General features: G+C 39.4%; 1 protein-coding gene across 2 annotated transcripts; it reads right to left on the reverse strand.

The window, feature by feature from the left end:
* Positions 1-747: 747 nt before the first annotated feature.
* Positions 748-21,422, reverse strand: ASRGL1 (asparaginase and isoaspartyl peptidase 1). 2 transcript variants are annotated; one of them, XM_042016962.1, is made up of 7 exons: positions 21,267-21,422; positions 19,959-20,227; positions 16,013-16,155; positions 10,869-11,023; positions 6,519-6,637; positions 4,558-4,668; positions 748-1,906 (listed from the first exon to the last, which is right to left on the reverse strand). In XM_042016962.1, the coding sequence occupies exons 2-7, from the start codon at positions 20,143-20,145 to the stop codon at positions 1,671-1,673; spliced, it is 951 nt and encodes a 316-aa protein (XP_041872896.1). In that variant the 5' UTR covers positions 20,146-20,227; positions 21,267-21,422; the 3' UTR covers positions 748-1,670. The 2 variants fall into 2 exon arrangements, with proteins under 2 accessions (XP_041872896.1, XP_041872897.1); XM_042016963.1 differs by lacking the exon at positions 21,267-21,422 and adding an exon at positions 20,314-21,079.
* Between the last annotated feature and the right edge of the window lie 3,597 nt (positions 21,423-25,019).

Below are 25,019 nucleotides of genomic sequence, written 5' to 3' on the forward strand. Positions count from 1 at the left end.
TGCTGCAAAGTGAATTTTGGCTGAACTCAAAGAGATTATTTTTCTCTTGCTTGTCCTGAATTTTATCTTCCACTAGGGACAGGTGAGGTAAACAAAGCAGATTGCTGATGACAAATATTTTGGATGTATTTTGGAAATGAAGGGGTTTTTTTCACCCCCAGAGAACAGCCTGGTCCTGTAGGGTTGGTATTTCATGCACAGAAGGGGAAATGAATTAATTTTTACTCAAAAGAAGACCACTTTTTTCTAGCAATGAGCCAGTCAGAAATACTGTTAGTTTTATGAACTTCTGATGATCAGGTAGCCGCCATTTTCTACATGATCTTCTGTTGAACAAAGTGCATAAAGTGCACGTGTCATCTTCTCTTGAACCATAGCTGTCCATACCCAATCATCTGCAACATCCAAGAAATCACGGATCAAAGTAGAGAGCAAGTTAAGACAGTCTTGGCAACCTTACTATTCTGTATGTGCCAACTCAGTAATACAGCTTATTGTAGCTGGGATACAGGTATGAGTAGTTTCAAACCATGATTTAAGATTTTTGTTAGGTTCATTTGGACTATCTTGTAAAGGAAGCATTCCACAGAAAGATGGCACGCAAGAGAAGACCTAGTCACCAGCTGAAATCCATGAAATTATTACAGTTCTTAACACAAAAAAATTATATGTTTGAGAGTCAGAAAATAAAAAAAGGAATTTTCCTTTTAAAAATACAAAATCTTAATGAAGAAAATGTATTCAAAATAGTGTAGAACATCAATTTATTTTAAAAAGAAAATCTCTGCAGACAATGTTTCAGACTTCACACAAGGAACTTGTTAACAGGCAGTTTTATATGTTTTAGTACAACTTGCTTTGATCTCTTTCAGATAATTATTTTTCCAGCAATCAGCACCTCTATCTCACATTTTGACTTGAAAGGTGCCTATCACCTTTGGATTTGAATAGTAAAGATTGCTGTTATTTTTTATTGAGATCATGACCTTCTTTATTACTACCTCAGATACTACATCAATAGCATCTTTCCTTTAACTGTCCACATACAGTTTGAAATACTGTAGCCTACTGTGTTGTGGTTTATGGTCTGATGTCAATGAATGTAATTAGAGCTCCTCAGCATCACCTTTCCCTTCTCTGGAGAAAGTTACTTTCTTTACTTCATTATATCCTGTGACAGTTACCTCAAGCCTGTGACATGTCTTAACTCTTCGCTGCTCTTTGGTGGTATTTCACTGACAGTTAGCAAGCTGTTATTATGAGATGGCTTCTCAAAAGACTGGATTTTCAAAATTCAGCTTTTAATTAATAGGTATTATCTCTCAAATCATCCTGGCAGCAGTCTCTGAGAATGGATGTGAAAAGGAGTTCCTCTAATACTGAAATTCAGACTCCCTTTAATGTAAAATTAAGGCATGCTAACCAAGGAACCTACTGACCACTCTCTTTCTTATCTAAGAAAGGAGGATCTGACTTCACAAAGGTATTAAAAGACTACACGTACATACATACATGTCCACTAAAGAACTATGTCCAGATTTTGTTTTGACTGTAAATGTGGTAATGCCTGTGAATCAAAAGATCTTTCAGAAAGACAAAATCAGCTGTCATTGTCCTCCAGCAAAAACTGGAGATCTTCATTCTTCTCCATCAGTCAACTTTCTTCATTCTTAGAATCCCTCCCTTTCAGATGCAAGTGCTTCATCAACAGATTTTATATGCTTCTCCCCAGCATAAATCCCATAATGCAGGTTGTCATCCTTTACAGTAGCCCAGGACATTTGTTTGGTGGAAAACCTTGCTGCCCACTCTCCTGCCTTGTTGACAACAATGACACCCCCCAAGCCCCCAACTCGTGTCTTCATGTAGTCTAATGCAGTGTCCGCTGCCACCTCTGGTGACATTCCTGAAAATAAAAACAAAATCACTTCATGGTATCTGTCCTGACAGTTTTAAAATCCCCTTCAAATTTCACCCCTCCCCATGGACCCAGTCAAATCTAATTTCTCTTCCAACTGAATCAGCAAGCCAATTTCCAGTCAAACAAAGGAAGCATATTTAGAAAGGCTCTGGACAGTTGTGAAGAGCTGTGGTGGTGTGGTACTGCTCCAAGTATTTATTTACATAGCTTCAGATTTTGATTCAGTTTCTGTGTTTAATACAAATTAATTCACATGTTCAAGACCACCATTTCTTATGCCATCATTTGACAGGAAAAAAATGTAAATCTGCAAGGTTTTCATCAAAGGTTTGTCACAAGCTAGGTCTAAAGCATTTACAATTTGTAAAAACACACATCAAAACAATCAAATTTCAGTCATCATCTCTGTTCTAATTCCACTGGCTGCAACAGAGCTCAAAGTACGTACTTCACATTGTCATAATTTATCAAAAGCAGACATCAGCCTGACTCTTACTGAAACTTCTGAAACCGTCAGGCAAAATGAGGTCTCAATGTACTAGACATCAGACAAAGGACCAGCAATACAACTTTAGCTTCTCGTATCAAGCTGATTCGTATTAACAGGAGTATTTTCTAAATAAATCAAATTCAGTATGTACATCATACACACAGACCTGTAACAGCTGCAAAATATTTGTTCACTACGAGTTTAAATACATGTTCAGGAATGCAGCTGGCCTGGCCTAATTACCCTAAGATATATATACCCTCAGTAATGTTATGCAGCTTAGGTTATAGAACAAAAACTGACCTTCATGCTTTCCCTGCAAATTTTGAGTTAAAACCAAATAAAACCAGGAGAGTCAGAATTATTCACAGCCCTGGTGACTGACAGGATAAAGCTCCTTATGCTTACGCATGGGTGGCACTGTGACTATTCAAGTCAGTGGCACTGTCTTTGAAGGGTCAGTATTTCACTGTTTGATTTTTCACCGAGACAACAGCTGCCACCATAAGACTAAAATTCCAACAGCTGTTAAGACTGGCAAAGCAATTCACTCCTGAAATACAGAAGTAAATTTTGCAGCATTTGTCCAAAAGAAGATATTTAGTATGTAAATACTGGATAGCTGAACAGAATTATGAGGGCTCTATAGTTGCTCTTACGTGTGCAACTTCAGCTCACTGTTCAAGGACTCAAAAAGTTGTAATAACTTGAGGGCTTGTTTTCAGTGCCTTCATGGAAACATGTTGGGAGGAGGGGCCAGGGGGAATCTAACTGCTGACGTGTTTGCCTGGCAGCTGAGTTATACTTCTGGGCAGGATGAATGAAGGTAAAGCAAGCATGGGCAAGGTGTACAAGTGCAAACTAATGAGACATGAACACGTGTGGGTTCATTTTCTTTTTCTCTCTTTCCAATAAACTTTTTAATTTGAGACTCATTTGACTTTCAAACTGATTAATCACAAGCCAGATAACTGCTATCGGTGCGTAAGTCTTGCAATGCAGTTAACTTCAAGCCAGAGGAGAAACTGGTTTACACAGTTTAGGCAAGAGCTTAAAGAGCTGTTCACAATTTGAATACTCAGGGACATAATTTAGAGAGTAAAGGGAGAGGATAAAGTGTTAAAAGCTTTGGGAAATAATCTGTAGGTTGTATTTTATGCTGAAACTGTCACATCAGCTATGGGATTTAGAGAAATGCACCCATTATATGCATTATATATGCATGTATATGCTCTATAAAGCACAACAAAAATATTCTCAGCTGTTACTTGTCTCTCTACTTACTGCTTCTTCAACAAAAATGTAAATTGAGTATTTTCCAACTATTTCCAGTTTGGTTGATCTCAAAGCAAGCTACACTGTACTGCCCCAAAGCTACAGCTTTCTAAAAATAATGGTGATATCTATATTAATGATTCTTGAACTGCATGCAACACAAGTATGTTGTCTGGCTATCTTTACAGGCTGTAACATAATCAAGGGTTTAGATGACAGACTAAGTCACGAAGGTAAAGCTCCAAAGGGTCATCCCACAGTCAGATTGTATTACAGTCACACAAGACATACTGTGTCAGCTGTTTACCACATACCCGCCCAGTCATTTTAGTACATTTTCCAAAACAAAATGTAAATTGAAATCATAGTTAAAAAGTCTCAAAAATAATTTCTGTTGCTGTAATCAGAGTTGTTACAATAAAGACCTTTACAATTTATTAGAAAGGCAAGATCCCATACTCTCTTATTTCAGCTCCAGTTATCTAGCCCTCCCTCACTGCTCCCTTAAATATATCTTGTTTTTACTTGTTTTCTATTTCTTGTTCACAGAATTTTAGTTTATAATCGGGAAAACTGATTAAAGAGAACTTCAATTAAACAAAGCAGACAGTAATGTCTTTCCATGTACACTGATCTAAAGCACAATTCAGTATCAGGCAGCAGAGATAATTCTGTTCACTTCAGCTATTTTAGCTTTATTAATAATTTAATGTTTTGTTTTCTTTTTAAAGAGCTGACCCATCCACACACCCCTGAGAGCAACTCTTCTGACAACTGTTCTAGGATGATTGTATATATATACACTGAAACCTGTGATTAGGCAACATTTCCTATCCTCATTATTTCAGCTTACAGGAAGTTTGGAACATACCTTGCTCCATGTGATAGAGGATCAGTCGGGCTAAGACCACTTTCATAATGCTCTCCCCATGTCCTGTGGTTGAAGTGGCACCAGAATGGTTGTCAGCATAACCTCCACTTCCTTTTCAGAGGGAAAAAAAAGACAGAAGGCAATATTCTGCAATATGATTTAAAAGCCCTGCACTGTTTAAAATAGATACCAAACATTTCTTCCTTAAGGTCCATTAGCTCTGTGCATTTCTGGGACCAAAGTGTCAGTAATGCTTCTTTCTCATTTCTGCCTCAATTTGAAAAGTAAAGTATATGAAAGAGATCAACAACAGTTGGAGCAAGTCGGTTGCCAAGCTGAGAGAGAAGACTAGTGATCTGTTTGTGTACAAGAGACAGAAGCAGGCCAGCACTCCAAAGGAACGGGCAAAAATATTTTCCAGAACAGCAAGGGAGGGTATACTGAGAATCAGCAAGATAGGGCTGGGATGCAGAATGCCAGGTCACATCAATTGAGAAGATATGAAGGAAGATCTAGTGAGGACACTGGTAAGCTGACCAGCTTGAGGGGAACTTACCCTCCACAGCATGTAAGAGATGTGAAGAGCATGGGCTCTAGTAAAACTTCACAAAGCACCCCTGAAGAATCTCCCAAGTCCTCACCACAAGCAGAGTGCTTCTTCTGTTGAATTCCCCTTCCCCCCTTTTTCTTTTCTCCCATCCTTGTTTTGCTGGCACATTCCACACCCTGTTCTCCACCAAGCTTCTGCTTGCTCAATACCCATATTTCTAGCACATCTCCTAAGAAAAATATTTCCCAGGAGCTAGAATGAAACATACCACAGCATTATAAACAAGGTACTGGGGGAGGGGAAAGACGCCTCAGAAGAGCAATGGAAGTTTCTCCCCTTCTGTACTTTCTTGATCAGATCAGACCCTTTTAATGGACTCAGAGTAACGTGGAAAACCACTACCATATTAAGTCAATGCCCCCTTACCAAAGCCTCTGATGTTTAAAAGCACAGCTGGCATTTCTGCAGATGCCTAGTGAGACTCAAAGTTGCAAGCAATATGCTCAACAGCGCCCAGTTTCACTTGTCCTTCACAAACCCACGTCCCAAACAATAAGAATGCTGAACATGATCTACACAGGAGGAGGGTATTTGCAGTCAGAAGGCTGCAGCCAGAAACAAAACTGAAAACCATAGTGAAAATGCAGAGGATACCAAAGTGTTAGCAACTTTGTATGCAAAAGAAAGACAGTTTATGATAATCATATACTGCCAACAGCAATGCTATTTGAGTTTGGAACATGTTTTACTAAAAAGAATTATTTTCCAAATCCCAGCTGTATGGTAGAACCCTGAAGCAATCAAATGGCAAGTCTGTTTCATGAGAGGAAGAAGTCTGTTGAAAGGATTTCAAGTGTCTCTTTATACACGGATAAGAGATCTCTTAAAATATTTCCTTTATTCCACACCACACCTATTAGGTTCTGAGACAGTCTTATCAGGGCTCTCTTAAGAACAGGAATTTACTCAAAGTTGCTAGTCACTTTATAATTCTCGCTCACTGATGCAACAAGTAGTAATTGCAATTACACCTACTTCCTTAAATATCACAGAAACAGCATCTTAATATGGAGCAGGCTACATTTTTTGACTTAGTGGAAATCACAGCCATAAAAAAAAGAGAGCTTTATCAGAATCAACAGAAAGGAAACACAGGTGTTAGCATTGAAGAAAGGACAGAAAAAGCAAACTGCCATCCCCATTTTCCACACAGAACTCCCAATTTTTTCTTGCAAATCTCCATGCTGTAAGGAGCTTTAGCTTTGATACATTTGAATGTTAAACCTCCATTTCAGATGGACTAGTATTTATGTTTTGTTTCACTAATGAAAAGGAGAATGCATAATACTTTTTTTCTTTCTTTATATGAGACACCTCCAAAAAGTGAAAGGCAAGGTCCCACACCCCATACCTATGCATGCTGTGTCACCAACACGGCCAATCAGTTTATTAGAGAGTCCTCCCGTGGATGTTGCACAAGCTACGTTGCCTTCACTGTCTATAGCAACAGCACCGACTGTTCCAAGGTCTCTGCCAAGAAAAACAGTTCACAAAATTAGACAGAATTAAAGCATACCTGCCAAAGCACGTTGCCTTTATTTCCCAGGTAGCTTTAAAGAAGATTTCTACAACAGAATTACTCCTCATCATAAAGCTATTTTTGCCATGCTTCTCATTACAAAAATAACAAGAAACATGCAACAATTCTCACAAGATTTTTATTTAATCAAGTAGAAAACACTTTTTTTAAAAAATCTTTTCCCCATGACTTGTTTACTTTCATAGCATGGAAACTTGGGGATGAAAAAAAACCCGCAAAACAAAAGCACACAGGGCAGAAATACTTCTAGTCATTATAGCTCTGGAGTAGTTTTTTGGCTGACACACAAACTGACACACAACTTTCCCCTAAATGGCAACTCGAAGATGCAACAATTGGCTCCACTGTCTCAACAGGAGGTTAACCGGAATTATTAATGACAATGCACGTAAATGAGTGAATACAGAAAGGACAGTAATGTTATGCATGCACTGAATCATTTCCTTCCTGTTCCTCCTCTTTCCTTTTCCTTACTCCCCCCTTTATGTTTGAATGCTATTAAAAAAAAAACCAACCAAAACCAACTTATTTATTTGCCTTTCAACTAGTATTGCTCACAATGCATCATTAAGACATATTTTAGTCTTTGTACTCTGTAGCTACGTAATCTTGAGGTTTAAATCACTTGGGCAGTAGACTGCTGAAACTGCACATTGGTTTAAAAATCTTCGTGCACTGAAGAAAACAAAAGTCTCAACTATTGCTTTATTTCTTCAACACAAACAAGTCATATACAATAGCCTGCTCAAAATATACATGTGTAGTCGTGTATGGAGAAAAAAAAGCCTGTCGTGACTTACTGTAACAGTTGCTGCACTGAGAAGCGAGACATTACTGAGAAGCAACAGTTTAAATATCCACATATTCCAGTCTTAGCAATTCACGTAGGAACATAAACCAGTATGTGACTAGGAGAGTTACACCAAACCCCAAAAATATTCTAAATCCCTCCACACAGGAAAATGTAACTATCCTTCAAGGAACTACCCAACAGGCAACTGGAAAAGGAATACCTTTTGAATTTGCCTGACCACTGGTGACAGTTTCTCTATAGCTCTGCAAAATCTAAGCTAATTAAGTCAGACTAAGTCTTTGTGTACCATGAAACCCACAGTCAGGTTCTCAGAGACCCAACTTCCTGTTCCCTCCTGCTTATGTAAAATATCATACTGTCAGTCCCTACACTTCATTCACAGCAATTCAAAGTTGACTGATGAATCACAGGACTTATAAGCTGCTCTGACATTTATATAGAGACGGACCTCATCTCAAACTGATATGATGGTGCAGATGGGCTTCCCACCCATCCATCTGTTACAAATGATTTGCCGAAAAGAACATTAGTAAATTCAGTACTCGCACATTCCTGTAGCACCCTTCAACCAACTAAAGTTAGATCCTCCTGAGAAATTAAGAAAGGTGTATCCAGATGTCCATTTTCTTAGGTAAGTATTTACCTTAAGCAACTGTGAAAATAAAAGCACACATGACACAGGCAGTAATTACCTGTTTTGGTATGAGAGCACAACCGGCAATAAATAGCAAAGTGAATGTGTCCAACACACCTCATCTGCAGTGGAGCAAACAGACAACTACACTTGATTTCTTACTGTCCCTTTTTTACTGCTTCAGTGTAACCTCTCCTTTGATCAGCTTCAGAACAAATGCAAAGAAGATATAAATAAATTTTTTTGCACGGCTAGTTGACTCCAGAACATTAACAAGGCAGACAAAACTGCTATCAAATTATAACCATCCCTCTATTTTTAGTTATTGACAGTAGCAAGAACCTCAATAGGTACCTGTGGTATACCAGAAGATGCTATTAGGGACCTTTTTCAATCAAGAATTATTCCTATATACTGCATATACTGTGATACAGAATGTATTATTTGGATTTGTTCATTCCCTTTTGTCTAAATCTTTCATTATCCAATACCCATGAGTGACATGTAGTTATACTATCCTCATTCAACTAACGAGATACCTGCTATTTTGTCTCTCAGCCCTGCATCAGTAGTAGGGTTTTCTGTTTATTGCTGCCAGGGTCCTTGTTAGTTAATACCTCCCTGAGTTACTCTTGCAGTGTGATTCACACTGGGGCTAGGACCCCATTTACTACCTTACAGCCAGACTCAACTCCCTTTCTGTGGGATTCTCAGGCAAACTCTGGAAATTCTTAACACGGGTATTGCCAGAGTCTTTGGAGTGAGAGACTGCAGATAAATCGAATCATGCCTTGTTCTTGGCAGAAGGTGTGCAAGATGGAATGTTGTACATGCAGTGGAATCCAAAGCTTTCAGCATAAATGAATTCAGGCTTCTAACCAGCAGAGGAGAAAGGTATCTCTTATGAAGACACCAGACTTTACCTGCGAAGCCTACGAAACCCCAGGGTTTCCAACACTGTGAGGATCAGGGGACTGGAAGTAAAATATACACCAACCTTCAAATTCCCAGTATGATCTGGTATTATGTTGCCTCTGACTAATACTACTTCACCTTCTGTCTGTTTGCCTCAGGCAAGTTTCTGCATAATCACTGTGGACATAACAGGGAAAAAGAACATTCCACATGTGATACAGAATGAAATGGGTCTGCATTAAAAAAGACCTGTTTCCAACTTTGTGAATTTGTGCTGATGTTTTGGTTTTCAGAAAAAGAACAGCATGGCCAAGACAAGAAAAAGTCTTCAGCTTTTCAGAAATGCACAAGCTTTTTATTATCAGATATTCCAGCACAAGGCCGTGCTGAAATGGAAGATGCCTAACACTGTTTAAAAAAAAAAAAAAAAAAAAAAAAAAAAAGATGCAGTTATGAGGAATGAATGAAGACTTAGATGCCATGCTATTCCAACTAGTATTTTCAAGAGAACAAAGTGGTGGCTACACCATCCTCAAAATTCTTTGTAATGAATGATAATACCACACAGTCCTTGGACAGACCACGAATCAAAAGGAAACTTCTGCTGGATACAAGACGAACTACGACCAAGACCTTAAGGTCAAGGAACAATGTCACTTTGTTTACAAGACCACATTTACGCTTGTCTCATTACTTTGTTTTTCCTTCTAGTGATTTACTGAAAGTAACACATAAGTTGTAGTTCACAGTCTCATTCATAGACTTTATTAATTAAAGAAATGGAAGAAATGGAAGAGATTTCCTCTTTTGATCTAAAAAATTCTCTACTCCTGCCATTATTCCTATTTCACAAAACATATGAACAGCACATAATACAGCATTTATGTAATATAACACAGTGTCTTCCTGCACCACAGCCACGGACGTACAAATGGAAGCTCAAAACAATTTAGTGTTTATGCCTACCTCACAGGCACAGAAAACATTTTTGACACCTGGTATTTTTCATTCCTTTACTGCCCATCTCACCTTCCTCTCTACTTTATATGAGACTGGGCTGTTTTCCAAGTGATACTCATTTTGCTGTTGGGCAATACCATCCAGCAGCATCTCTCTTCCCACCCACCTTTAAACGTCTCGGTCATTGTTTTTCATTCCTTTTCATAACCAAAAGCCACAACCAGCACTCGGAAGGAATTACTGGTCAAAGTCTGATGTTGTTTAACTACCTAATCCAATTTAAAGACAAATCTGATCATCTCCTTAACCAAGATCAGCTTTCTTAGGTTTTTGGGGTTTTCTTTATGAACTTGTTTTAGTATGTGCACTAGAGATTTTTTAAAATCAGTTCCTCCACAGAAAAAAACTATACTAAATGATACCTGCTGTTTGTTAAAGCTACTCTATGCACTTCTGTAACTGACGATTTTAAGAGTAATAACAAGATCTAACTTTATCCTCCAATAAAGCCACAAAACCTGTGTTATTGTCAAAGTGACCAATAATCTTAAGCAGCAACAAGCTTGATCAATTTTCTTCCAGTCCTTTAAGCTTAAGCAAATTCATTGAAAGCTTGGTTTTCTACTGCTTTCAATGAAGACATACTGTAAAGACTGTATCAAACCATGTAACATTTGGAATACAAGCCTTCAAGGTTTGCATTTATTTGTTTGGGGTTTTTGTTTTTCTTCGTTGCTTTGTTTGTTTGGGGGTTTTAGGTTTCTTATGAGTTTTTTTTTGTAACCAGAGAGTACAAATTAATTTACCCAAGTTTAAAAATAAAATATATTTTACCTACTTCTGAAACTCTTCAGGGTTGGAATCTGGCTCAAGGTTCTTCTTCCATCTCTCCCGGGATCTCTCAGTTATGAGTTTCTCCCCTGGAATCTCAGGAATACCCATGGCCTTAGCAAACAGGTGTGCACCATGGTCAGTCAGCAGCATATGCTTCGTCTGCAGAAAGACAAGAGATTCATTGACAATTCTTGTTGTGTCTTCTACTGAGCAGTTTTGTATAACCATTAGTTTTAGAAGTATCCACACAAAGAAAATTCCAAATTTTGTTTTTTAAACTTCTACATTTCTGTCCATATCCCCTTCCACTATAGCTGAAAAAGCTTTCAGCTCTCCAAACCACAAAGTTTAACCACCTAGAAAAGAAGGTAGAAAAGGATTGTATCTATCTATTTAATGCTTCCTATAATGGGAGAAGAAAAATTGGTAAATTTGTTCTTTAGCTAATTTGTATGCTACTTTTTTGAACTGTTTCAAATGAATCACCAAATTACTTCATAACTATTTTGTCCAGTTAATGAAGAGATCTAGAAGGCTTTTACTCAAAAAAATTCTAAATAAATTCCTGTTTAAAGGCATTACACCTAGTAAAACAACCACAAAATGTAAATAGCATGCAACTAAATTGTTTCTTAACATCAGCTGAACAATTTTAAGTATTTCCTTTAATAAGCTGCTATTCTTATTAACTCAGAATTTCAAATTTAAGAACAGAATACTTTCTAATGGATTTGACCAAAAAATGTTTGCTCTCTTCTAACAGTACTTGAAAGTTCTATTTTGATTCCTTTATTTACAAAGCACTTCAAATCAGATTTTAATTCAACAATCTTAGTTAATTCCATGCTTCAAAGTCTGTAGAGCTTGGTTAATTTACATTTTAGAGAACTATGCCGGATAAATTTGTTTAATTAATCCTTATACTTTAGTAGTCGCTCTGAAATCTGATTTTTTTTTTAATGTGTCAAAAAGTAAGCAGCAGCTTCTCTTACAATTACATGGCTGTTAATTGCTCATCAGAGCCTGGGAAGGTATTAGAGAAGGGATGGTCTGACCATACAGCACAGAACAATTTCAGAGCAGAGCACCTAACCTACAGCAAGCCTTTATGTCCATGCAGCAGCACAGCACACAGGACCCAGCTGAGGTCCAAAAAGAACCATGTGATGCTGGAGGCAGCAGGCCCGCAGAGCCTTGCAAAGCACCCACATGGCACATTCCCAGCTCTCAGCCAGAAGCAAGGATGGCAGAGGTTGGGTATTTCTGTACCATGCTACATTCTGCAGGACAGTTACAGTCTCAAAGCTTCAGGTTAAGATGTTGCAGACCATCAGCTTCTATTGATTTCTAAACAAAGACAAGTAATCACTACCATGACCAATGCAGAGCACTGCACTGTTTTAAAGGACTCCAGACAAACCTCTTCCCAAATCAGAGACAATGATCTCTACTTAAGCCTATTATAGCCTCTGCACTAAGCCCTCTGGACAGTGACGGAGGACTACACTTTAGAACCATTTCTGATGTTGCAGCCCCGATACCAAACCCTTTTGAAAATTTAAATGCCTTTTTAATAATCTTTAATTCATGAGAGTATAGCTTTAGGGAATGATACTAAGGGTGCCCAGGAAGATGGCCCCTGTACATGTGAAAGCCTTACAATGCTGAGTGCTGCTACCATGTCACCAGATGATGTCAGACCTACCTATTTCTAACAAGCTAATGAGCAGCGTTCTTTGACTTGAAAGCCAACTTCTTTGTGCAATACTGCCCCCCTCTGCCACTACCACTAACCCCGGAGAAGCACACAATACAATATTTAAAACGGTTTTGGTTTTTATTTGTGGGTGTGGGTTTTTCTGTTGCTTAGTGTGTTTTCGTAGGAAATTTGAAATTTGCTTTTGTCTTGATCTGTACCAGAAGGCTGTGTCCTCCATCACTTGCTTTCTTCAGCAATTAAGACTATATCATCATTTAAATAAGTTTTTTAAAAATAAAATTTTATTATAAAAAGATGGAAGTTATTTCTAAAAAGTTTTCAAAGGGTTCCATCCCATATGCAAGTTTGGGTAACATATGCACCTTCCTAGGCTACACAAACAAGAACATTTGCATACTGATAAATAAGCTTCTATGACAAGACTTTATGTTTGGAGGGCTTTTTTTCCTTCTTTTTCACTCCTCACTGAAAAGAAGATGTCTTAAGGTGATTTTTGTTACCCTCTTCAACAGATGTTGTCAATCAAAAGAACTGGTAGAACACTGTCAAACAATGCAAAAGCTTATTTTTCTGTCTCATTCTTCCAGTTTCATTAATATGTTTGCCAATATAAAGTGCCTACTTTTTCTGGAAGACATTTACATAAAGTAATCCAAAAGGACAAAAAAACGGTTCAAGAGATCTTGGGAATAAACAACAAATTTCAGCACTTTTAGTTAATTTCACTGGAAATGGGGAAAACACACCAAATTTCTGCCTGGCCTAAAATTCAGACCATCAAAGTTCATTCTTTAACAATTCTGGCAGCGCAGAGCACAGAAAAAACCTGGCCCTTTGCCTCGAGAAGTCTGTGTTCTAAGCTAAATTCTCCTTTGTCTAATGTAAAGTCCTGCAGAATAACAGTAGGGGAAAACATACACAGCTTACGTATACCAATGAATTAGTGCTCTAATGTTCATGAGAAGCCCAGCTAATGAAGTGCTGGAGCTGAGAAGGGTCACATGCCCCATATTAAAAAAAAAAAAAAAAAAAAAAAAAAAGATTTCAATGTATCATTCTATTTTTGTTCAATACAAACAGGAATAATTCAACAGAAATTTAACTGCTTTTTCAAGAATGTGTTACATGACTTAATGTACTAAGTCTTCCACTTCTGGAAGCTCCTGTGATCAACAGCACAGTAAATAATGAATGAAAATTATTTCAGTGCCCTCTTTTTTTCTGCTCCACGAATCTGGACAAGTTTGAGCCCAGTGGGAAAGTGACAGCACAAAAGGACAAATGTGTTGCAACAACAACCTAGAGGAGCTACTCTGGCCACCAGATGGAGCCCACACTGTTTCATAATAGGCTGGAAATATAATTACAAGCAGACGTGCAGGGTGGTTTTGGTTGGTTTGTTTGTTTTTGGAAGCTGCATGTTTCAAAATTCCTTATGGCATTGAGGCATCTCAAAACCACTGGGAAATACACATGCAGACTTAAGACCCCAGGAAAACTACCCGTATTACCCACAAGTCAGACAGTTAAAAATGTTTTTAATTAAGCACAGTACAACAAAACCCAGTATGAAATGTACTGTGAAATACCCTAGGTTGGTGTCCCAAAATTCCTGTCCAAGATGAACAGACAGGCAACAATGAACTGAAGAGCAACATCAGTGATATTCCCATTTATGGGAGATGGAGAAGCACAGAAACTCATCTCAAGATACATCAAGAAATTCAGGCCAACATTTACATTTGAAATTTATCATCATCTACACAGATTTTTTTGTATCTTGGTAAAGAGTAATACCTTTACCACAAAATGTCACGGTGTTAGGGCTATACCACTGTACTTGGTCCTGAACAGTAGAATTTTATTATTCCACCACAAATTTAGCCTCAATACCTCTGAACACCAGAAGCAACAGGAAATGACAAGAAGGACCTTGCAATAGACAAGACAGACAGAGGAGAGGGCTTTCCGTTTGTTGGTTTGGGGTTTTTGTTTGATTTTGAAACACACTTTGGAAAGTTACATTCTCAAAATACAACAGTTGTTTTGACCTTATTCTTGTTACTCAAATGGGATTTTTTTTCATGAACAAGACAACAAAGAAAATAAATCAGTGATTCTGTAATGTGACGTGAACAACGGGCATTAAAATAAGTTCTCTACAGAAGAAAATAAAACATTCACCTTAACATGCTAGAAACATCTCACCCCCAACCCTTCATCTATAGTCTCAAATTTACCTTGCGAAGTTGTCTATCACCTAGACTTATTTACTGATCTAGTTAATGACAAAATAAAATCCATATGAAGGAAAAAAACACTTATTCATCAACAGTTTTAAAACTGCTTTCTAGGAGACATCTATTTCACTGAAGTATTTATATTCAATATTTTAGTGATATGTTCTGATCTTAAAAGCAGAACTATCTTCCAGTTAAGGACACAAAAAAATTCTATCTGCTTTGGAAGCCATTGAGGACAACATAAATGTCAATCATCTTTATACCAAAACAGGTTTTGTTTCCTCAAAAGTCACTTTGAAAGGTTAAAGAAACGTAAGTGTTCCTTGTTAATAAGTGTTTTTACAAATATGAACCTTTTCAACAATGGGGCAGCTGCACCAGTAGTCTGAAAATGTAAACTCCAAAAGACAGGACAAACTTTTTGATCACTGTCACAGCCTTGTAACACTAAAACAGACACAGATATCACAAAAATCACTCCCATCCTGACATAGATCAGTTGCACTCTATCTGAAAAATAAGAGAAGCCTGCTGTGACAAATATTAGACTTCTTAGTGGAGTAGGGTGGGATTGATCTTATGTAGAAGGTCAAGTAGTATTTTATTGCCCTGATAAATTTGATTATCTTGGAAAATCGGTCAGCACCACATAGAGGTAATGTTATCTTCTACTGCTGGAGGACTACAACTGCACTGGTGCTACCACTTGATCAGGTCACAATGGAAAAAGCTTCCCAGAACAACATCGGAGTGTATTACATAGCCAAATATGTAACTGGGTCATTTAATTCAGCTTCATATCACTGCAAAGTGAACAATGTATTACCTAATTTTAATCTTGCAAGATCAAGCACAAGACTCAGTGACAACAAAAAGCTCTTCAAAAACCAAGTGAAAAACAACAACAAAAAACCCCTTGAACACCAGCAGTGGAAATACAGGAGACCAACATGTATAGGTCAAGTTATATTTATAAAAAACAGCATTCTAAGGAAACATATCTCAAAACCCCTTAAAATAAGTGCCTCATCGTCATGACCATAGTTTCCAAACACTCCAATCCATTTCTCCTTTCCTTCCTGCTTTAAAGCACTACACAAATATCATCATTGAGGTGTATCAATACACAGGATTAAGTTCAAAGGAAAAAAAAATGCTTCAAACTTTAGTAGATAATCAGCATACCTTTTCCATAACAAGTCGAGCAAGTTTTATTGGGTTTGCTATGCACTTAACTGCAGATACTGCGCCAGAGTCTAAATTCTTTCCATCCATGATAATGGCATCCATTTCTACTTCGCCTTTTTCATTTAGAACAGATCCACAACCTAAAGACAAAAAAAAAAAACAAACTAAAATTAGAGGGCAAGAGAAAAAGAAGAAAGTCATTAAGAGCTAACCACCCAGGTGATTCAATTAGCTCTCAACAAGCAACCCTTCTCTTTCCCACTTTGCTGACTTACTGAAAGTATCTCCCACATACAAATAAAACAGCAGAAACACTGCCGAGTATAACCACAAAATCCAGCCATTAACAGAAGTCTCACAGAGTACATCTACTTTAAAATTGAGTTTTATTTTTTCATAAGATGAAAAACACACTTCCAATTCCATCCAAATGATACACTTGGTATTAAAGTTAAAATAACCAACCATCATGAACAGAATTCTTTATTCCCCAGATCGCTTTCAAGTGTACTAAACTATTTTACCTTTACAGTTCTTCCAAAGGATACAACACCACCCAAAGAAAAAGTATAGTGTTTAATCCTATCAACAGATTAACATCACACAGCACTCCAAGAAACTGCCAGAATTAATGGAGCAGAATAAAAGTGTCCCCTCACTACTGTAGGAAAAGCTTGAAATAACAAGTTCTTCCATTACCAAATTAAAACAGTAAATAAAGTATTTTAAAAAATAAAAATTAAGTAATAAAACGTCAAGTAGTTATTTTCTTCTATAATTATCAGTGCTATCACTAACCTAATTGAAAATTAATGACATATAAAATGAGACAATGCAAGTAGTGTGGTTTTTGTAAATAATGCCAATAATTGTATCACAGGGGAATAATAGGTTGTAAGTTATCAAGTGCACAAGCCTTGCTAATACAGATGGTGAAGACTAAACCTGAAAAGAAGTAAAAAGCCAAACCAAAACATGGCAGACTCACATGATAGCTCAGGTAAAAAGACCTGAGCATTGTACACAGCTCATCCAGTAGGGCTTTTCTCCTTTCTGTTAAACCAACATTAAAGTAGTCCAGAAGCCACTGTTAATAACTGACATAAGACTTCTATATCAATGTACTTCAGACCTGAATATATGAAATTAAATCCCCTGTAACAAGAGGCAGCTAAATCCTGTAATCCTCCTCTTGTAATCTCAGAAACTGCCCCTGCCACATACAGACATACCCCCAAAAGTTATTTTTTACCTGTCTCCAACTGCATAAATTATTCCAGAGTTCAGTCCTGCATCATTCATAATATGTTAATTTCTAGACTTTACTGATCTGTAAAGAGCTTACAGGTTAATTGCCTTGTGCCACCCACGTTAACATCATTCTTCCAGCTTTTCCTTACGCTGGTAAGGAATTGTTTTCTTAGCTAAACCCTGCCATGCTCTTTTAACTTCCTTTGACAGGGTAGGCTTTTTGACCCATGAGCACAAAATTCCCACTAGAACTAGGGCAGGCCTCTCTCAAGTATCAGTGACCAGAACCATGATTTCAGGGGAAACTCAACGAGGCCCCTTCATCACTGCATTAAGAGTATCCTATGTCTACTGCACATGTCTCATAGGATACAGGTCAGGATTTTCTAAAATTTACTCAGCAGACAGTTTCTGTAATCAAAGGCAGCTTTCTAAAAAACTCTCCTTTTACAGCTGGTAAAGAGAGACAGGTGCCTTTTAAGAACAATTCATCCCACTTGCCATAGAATCATAGAAAGGCCTCGGTTGGAAAGGACCTTAAAGATCATCTAGTGCCAACCCCTTTCCATGGGCAGGGATGCCACCCACTAGATCACGTTGCTCAGCGCCTGATCCAACCTGGCCTTGGATGCTTGCAGGGATGGGGCATCCGCAACTCCTACAGCTTCGAGAGCTGTATAACCAACTTTTCTCAGTCCACTAATCACCATGAAAGTCTCTACACCACAGCAAAGCTAGTTACTGAACTTCAAGTAATCTCAGGTAGGATTAATCCTTCCTTCTGTGGTTACAGACTGCCTTTTCACCTGCCTTCCAAAGCAATGGGTAGGGACCACCAGCCTCTGAGGCCATGGTATCCATTGGCAGCAGTGCTGAAAAAATAAGGTTTGTGGGTTACTCATTAAGCAAAGGACTGGGAAAACAAGAGAGAGACAACAGAAGACAGAAAATCTAAGGGGACGCAAATAATGAACATGTCTGACATTAGCCAAATCACAGCTGGGATACTGAAATCTCTATCTGTGGATATATCTGTGGATACATTCCCTCTATCTGTGGATAGATAGATCTGTCTTCTGTCCCGCAAAGGCTGCATAGGAAAGAGTGTGCAAGGATCAATAGAGTGTCAGTTCTTACACCTGGAGTACTCATGCCAAACTGGTTCATACCACTAGCCAAAGAGATCACAAAGAAATACAACCAAGGCCACTTTCTCACCACAAGTAGAACTCGATGACTTTACTACATTGCACAAGTGACTAAAATGGTAATTTTATAGCTTCTGAGCCCTTGCACCAAGCCTACATCGAGACAACCCTACACAGCATGGCTACACCCTATCATTCAAAAAAGGACACAACTTTATTGTTGTGCCCATTCTTCCCTACCTTTATTGTTGTGTCTTAGCAATGTCTGTGTTTGCCTAGCAAATATTACAGCAACACTGATTTTATCCTTTTATGAAGATAAATACTACACAGTGAGTTTTGAACAGCCACTCCAATCAGGGTCCTCTTCACATAGCTTTCAGCTCATTTCTGCCAGATTCCAAGAGCAGCTGTATCTAATAAGCATTAACACAATTAGATGTATCTGAAAGTAATAGACTACTTGCCACTTGGATCATCATAGTCAAACCTGAACAAAGGGTGAATGCTCAAGTCCAGTTAAGTAAGAGCCAAATGAGAGAACACCACCCTGATGCTAACTATTAAATGTACACTCTAAGTCTAACTTACACCTCTAAGTCCACTTCATGATTTCAGCTTGAATGCTCTAAAAATCAAAATGTTCAACCCAAGTCAATAACAAAACACTAAAAGTTTCATATTAAATAAAAGCTCTCCCTTGCTCTCGACTGCAAGGTGAGAAGGAACAAATGAACCTCTGCAAACTAACTGAGCACATAACTAATAGCTACATTATCTAAAACACTGAGCACCTACAGGTTTTTCATTCCATATTCATTCCTGACATACCATGGTAGGAGTGGGGAAATATTTTTCCTGAAATTCACCAAAATAATAAATTTGAGGTCCTAAGAAGAGGAGAAAGTATTTGATTACTACCATTAACATTAATTCACATTACTGATTAGGAAATTCAGTTACGAACCCTTACTATAAAAAGGGATAGATTCATGACTCATATACCATTATTGGATTACTTCTGTAGTATTATTTATAAAATAACTAATTGCAAGCATTAATGAAGAGAAAAACCCCTAAAATCGCCAACATCAGTATTTCTAGGGCAATAGGTAAAGGTCGAGCACTCAGGATTAAAAAAATGCTGCAAGGTATGTCCAAGTGCCTTGAAGATGCGCATTAACTAAACACATATTCCATAAGAGTCCATGTCTTAAAACTGGATATACACAGCACAGTAACAGGAGAAGATTTACAGAAAAGTAAAACAGCACCACACAAATTAAATGGCAGATACATAACACTGAAGAATGGGAAAAGAGTAACTCATCTTTTTAAGGGTACTCATGAGAGACTACAGTACATACCATGCTGAGAAACCACCTATTTTGTGACACTAATATTTACTCCATGGCAATGTACATAAATCAATAATAATGCAATAATAATAATAATAATACAAGCTAGGATTTTTCAGAAGCATCAGGGCAAAACACTTGGAATACAATATGATTCTAAGTCCACTTATTTCCTAAAAAAATTACCTGCATTAAAATGAGGATCATCTTCCATTGACCGTACTGCCTCCTCAACTGCATCTACGGCACTGCCTCCCTGCTTCAGGACACTGTAACCTTGCAACGCAGCTCTGACAACACCACCACGACATCCCTCTTCTCGTTCTTTGAAGATCCGGCCAGCTCCACCATGCACCACGATGACAGGCTTCATCCTGCCAAGTACCTCTTGAGGCTTTCAGCTGTGCACACAGGCCAGTTGATTGGAAAGAGGAGTCTTTAGCATGTGCTCCTTTCTACACGGAGAGAGGCTGCAGGTTAGGTAACACATATGGGTGGTTTGCCTGCCACAATTTTACCTTCTGGGAAGCCAAGTACTCACATGGAGGAGTTCCTAATTCAGTCTGGATGAGTTGCACCAGGCAATTTAGTGCAACTTTGCGGCCAGCGCTGCTTTGAGGAAGGGCCCCTTTCAGGCTAAGTTACTCTACAATCTTGTGGTTTAGTATGAACCCTGTCTGGTTTATTAACATGGAAACAAGCATTTAAGTAAGCCTTGAACCTGCTAACTGCTCTTTGTTTTAGATGGGTAGCCCTGTTGTCAGAGTACAGTAATATCACCAGCAATAAAGAAAGGCAACTGACCCGACCCAAGTTAAAGGCTTACCCAGCTCAACCACCTGGATCCCAGACCTCTGATCTCTTGCAATACTTTGAACTTCGAGCAGGAAAACAAGGTGTTCATTCACACGCGGAAGCCAAACACCTCGTTGTTACTGCTCATGGCCTCCCGCGAGCAAAAGACATTATTGCTAGGCGCTACATAGCCTTGGTGATGTAAATCACGGGTTTTGCTTCCAGAAAAAGGCAAAGAAGCAGCAGCCAACTCATCTCCCACTGAAATCTGGGGCACCTCACTGAGAAAACTCCCCTCATGAAAAGTTTCTCGGGGACGGCTATTTTTGGAGGCTGTGAAGAATAGAATACAACAGCCTTTCCTCTCATCCTACAAGCAAACCCTTCGGACAGAGCCTCCCGCACTCCTCCGGTCCCTCGCACTGCTGCTGCCCCAAGGGCCACCGGCCGGGATGACAGCAGGCGGGGAGCAGAGGAAATCCCAGCCCGGGCCGCCGTGGGGAACAGCATCTCGTAAACGAGGCCGTTCAGCCTTTTATTTCAGCCAGCAGCTACGTTTTTCCCTTACTCAGCACAGGCTACCCTGGGCCATAGACCCAGCCCAGCCGCGCTCCGCGGCAGCGCCTCCGCTCAGGCTGGGCCTGCGCCGCTCGCCCGCCCACCCCCAGCGTTCCCGCGGAGCGCGGGGTCAGATCCCACCTGGAGCGCCCCGTCCCTGCCGTGACTCGCGGCCGCCCTGGGCGCGCTTCCGTGCGGGTGCCCCGGGCAGCGCGGGGCGGGCGCAGTCCCAGGGACGCTTGGCCCGGCAGCCGCCCTTCACAGCCATGGCGCCCCCGCCTGCGCCAAGGCGTGCCCGCACCTAACATGGCGGCCGCTGCCGCTCGCAGCCCGGGCTCTCCGCCCCGCACGCCGCTGGGGCCGGGCCACTGCCGCCGGCCCGGAGGCAGCGCGGCCCAGCCCGGCGCTGCCGGCAGCGGGGGCCGCCGCACCGTGCTCAGGTCGGTGTGGGTCCGCCCTCAGCTGCAGTGCTGCCGCCGCCGCCCTCGCCCTGTGCAAGGCCATAGCCGCGGTGTCACACCAGCTCACCGCCTGCCACTGCTTGATTTCCCCTCGAGTTAAATTAGAAAAATGGCATCTTTCCCCCCAAGTGCCCACCCTTCCCTCTGGCCGGGCCGGGTTATTCCCGTTCCAAAGTTCGGGCTGCCTGTGGAGTTCTGTAAGCTGAAAGGAGCTGTAGGTCGAGGCAGGTCCGGTCTGTGGGGATCATCGCCCTTATCCCAGGCAGGTTGGCACAGACCAGGTGAGGATAAGCTGGATGTGGCAACACTGTTCCCAAACTGATGACAAAGACAAGAAATGAGTTTGATGTTTGTTTCTTTTTAATTATAAGCTGCTGATGGATCAAACAGTAGTTTACTAAAAGAAGAGCTGCTAAAGGTTCTTTCTGAAAAGTAAAAAATAGAGTTTGTGAATAAAACCCTGTAATTCTGAACTCCCTTACTTGTGTAACTAGAAGTGTAACCAAAGATTTCTCAACATTTGTACAAGCGACCCAGCATGCTGCTGGCCTTGTCCCTTGACCATTCCTGCTTTTTTCACCACCTCTTCGCTCCCTTGTCTCTGTTGAGGTGTTGCAGTCCAGGCTGCAGGGAGGCAGTGAATGCAGCCTGCTGTGTCCACTCAGGGCATCGGGGGACACGGCTGTGCGAAAAGGGCAAGGACTTACTGCAATGTGGAGTCACTCAATTTAAGATCTGTTTTGATCCTGAAGGTTGGTTGAAAATTAATTAGTGTGGTTTAATTAAGAGGAAACACTCCTGATGGTTTTTCTTTGTCACTGGTAGGCTTAGCACAGAGGAATTAAAATTTCTTACATTAATTATTTGGAGTGACACCTGTTTTTGTAGAATATTTATCGTGTTTTCAGGTAGTATCAAGACAGGAAACCAATACTATTTAGATTAAACAGTTTAGAAGAATCATTTCAGTTGTTTGCATGGACAGCTGAATACAAAATTTATATAGTAACTTTAAGTTGAAATTTTAATATTAGTCTAACGTTATGATTCAACAAAACAAGGGTGTCACGTGCTAGAACTGGAATAATCTGTTTCTACATCAGCTTCTTACCTTAAGCCTTCTTTGGGCACTACCTTTGTCATTGTGGTCAAATCATTTATGTGCTTTTTAAAATGCTGTAAAGCTTCTCAGAACAGACTGGAAAGTATTAGTATTTAGTTTTATGATTATTATTTAGTTTTTTTTTTTTAATTAGCACATTGAATTGCACATCAGAAACCTGCCCTAAAGCTATGTAAACTGTTAGAAGAAGTTTTAAATAATTGCTGTAGAAATCTATTGATTTTGTTCTTGCTAATTTTTGTAAGAGACCTTTGTGTAACATAATTGCCTGAGAAATAAATTTTAAAATGTACAGAATAAATTAGGAGGTTTGCACGTGGAGCCTTGTGGAGATTAACTTTCCTGCTTGTAAGGTGAATGTGCCTTACTTGAAAGAGGTGGGAACACATTACCACAGGTGAGTAAGGGTAGAGGGCTGGAGTAGGGAAGTAAGGGATCTGGACACATGTGGATAGGGAACATGTGTGTGAAAATACTCTGACGTCCCAGGGTCTACTCTTCATATCCAGTGACTAAAGTACAACTGTTCTTGTGCCTTCTATTTTCCTGCAAAATCCATAAATTAAGAACATGCCCTCCTTCTAGAGAAAGAATTCCCCTAGAATCTCATTGAAATGTTAATTTTAGAAACCAGCAAAGCAAGTAAAATATATTGTAAACATAACCGTTTTAATGCATATTTATAATAAATCTATTTTTAAAATAAGTTTTTATGTAGCAACTTGTGTTTTTATCCATAAACTATTTTAAAATCTTCAAAATATGATGTAGCACAGAAAGCAGTGCTCTATATTTTATTGATTGGATTGTAGGAGCATGCAGAGTTGATCAAGGCTAAGGCTGCTTGAGCAAGTGTCAAGCATGCAGAAACAGAATGCTGTTCACAAAGTCTGCAAACTTGAATCTTTTTATATTAGACAGAACTGTCATATGGAGATCACTGCGGCATTAGGATGCTCACGCTCTGGAAAAACTCATGCATGTTGAATAACTTCGTTCATGTGCACAGTTTGATTAAGTCTGTAAACCACTTCTTACCATATTCTTATTGCAAAGAGTGTGCCACCATTTAGGGGCGCTGGAAAAAACAGTTCCTCTGAGAGTTTAATTTTTTTATGCAAAGTTAAACTTACATTCAGGTAAGATCAGCAGTGAAATGTGCAGTAGCAGGACAATAAATGGTAGATGAGTTATTCACTGAAACACAGTTGTGACCAATTCTAATTGATTAATGAGTTGTATGTTGAATAGTTCAGCTGGAAATATTTTCTTGGGAAGAGGCACTAGACTCACCAGTGTCCATGATGTTTTCTCCGTTTCTGCTCAGAAGTGAGATTAAATTGGAGATGGGTTCATTTTCCTGCTTTGGCGAGGTTTTAACCCTAGAACTTTGATGTCTTTCCCATGGCAGATTGTCCCAAACAAGAAGTTCACAGTGCCTTACTGCTCCCAATATTTCAGTATTTTGTACACAATGGAATGGTTCTAACAGACACAAGCGACTCTCAGAAGCCTGTGTGCTGGGGAAGAAGGGAGAGTGGCATAGGATGCAGTGCTGGTCATGGGAAATCCCCGTTCACATCCTAGTTTGTGCACATCATGCATTTGACCAGTTTTCAAAGCTAGAGTTTAAAAATGGTCCTGGTGTTTCCTGTTTCTCTGTCCTGTGTATTTACTGGATTTTATCAGTATTTATCAGTCATATGCTCTGCTGAAGGTGCATTTGAGGTGAGTGTCCTGAGTAGGACACAACCAGGCTGACACATGGATGACTGGCAGAAACTAAAATTAGAACTTTTTGTTTTCCCATTCTTCCTGTTGTTGCAAGAACCCTGAAACCATGTTGCATTTTTGTCACTGCACAGCTGAAAAAATACGTTCCTCTGTCACCTCTGTGCTTTTGAAGTCCCTCCCACAGCCTGTGAAGTCTATAAATCCCACTCTGCTCCATTCTAATCACTTTAACTTCAAAGAAGGCAGATCAAGTTCAATTTTTTGAGATTATTTTCAATTCTCTGTTTATCCCAAGCTTTACATCCCCTCTGTAAAACTCTTTCAGACATTCTTGTTTTGGCTGATCTTCATATAACACAAGAGCTGGTTGGAAAATTTGTCTCAATGTCTGACAGAAGCTTACAGCTTCCCAGCAAGTGCAGGGGGCTTCTGGATTGATCCATTCAGAGAAAATGGCATCCTCGGGGTTACAATTGCTTTGGTTCAATCCCATGCTTCTTGCCAAAAAACCTTGCAAACTTCAGAGCTACCACAACAATTGCAGCATTTAAAACCCCCAAATTAGGAAGTATTTCT

This window comes from Corvus kubaryi, unplaced genomic scaffold (genome assembly GCF_017639235.1).
Source record: "Corvus kubaryi isolate FWS band 111438036 unplaced genomic scaffold, C.kubaryi_AGA036_p1.0 split3-73, whole genome shotgun sequence".
NCBI lineage: Eukaryota > Metazoa > Chordata > Aves > Passeriformes > Corvidae > Corvus > Corvus kubaryi.

Bases quoted from the DNA above. Each gene is read 5' to 3' on its own strand.
- ASRGL1 (XM_042016962.1), bottom strand. From the start codon at position 20,145: ATGAAGCCTGTCATCGTGGTGCATGGTGGAGCTGGCCGGATCTTCAAA. The intron at 16,156-19,958 runs GTAATTTTTTTA...TTTTGTCTTTAG, and splicing joins TGATCCTCATTTTAATGCAG to GTTGTGGATCTGTTCTAAAT. The intron at 11,024-16,012 runs GTATGCTGATTA...GTCTTTCTGCAG, and splicing joins CTCGACTTGTTATGGAAAAG to ACGAAGCATATGCTGCTGAC.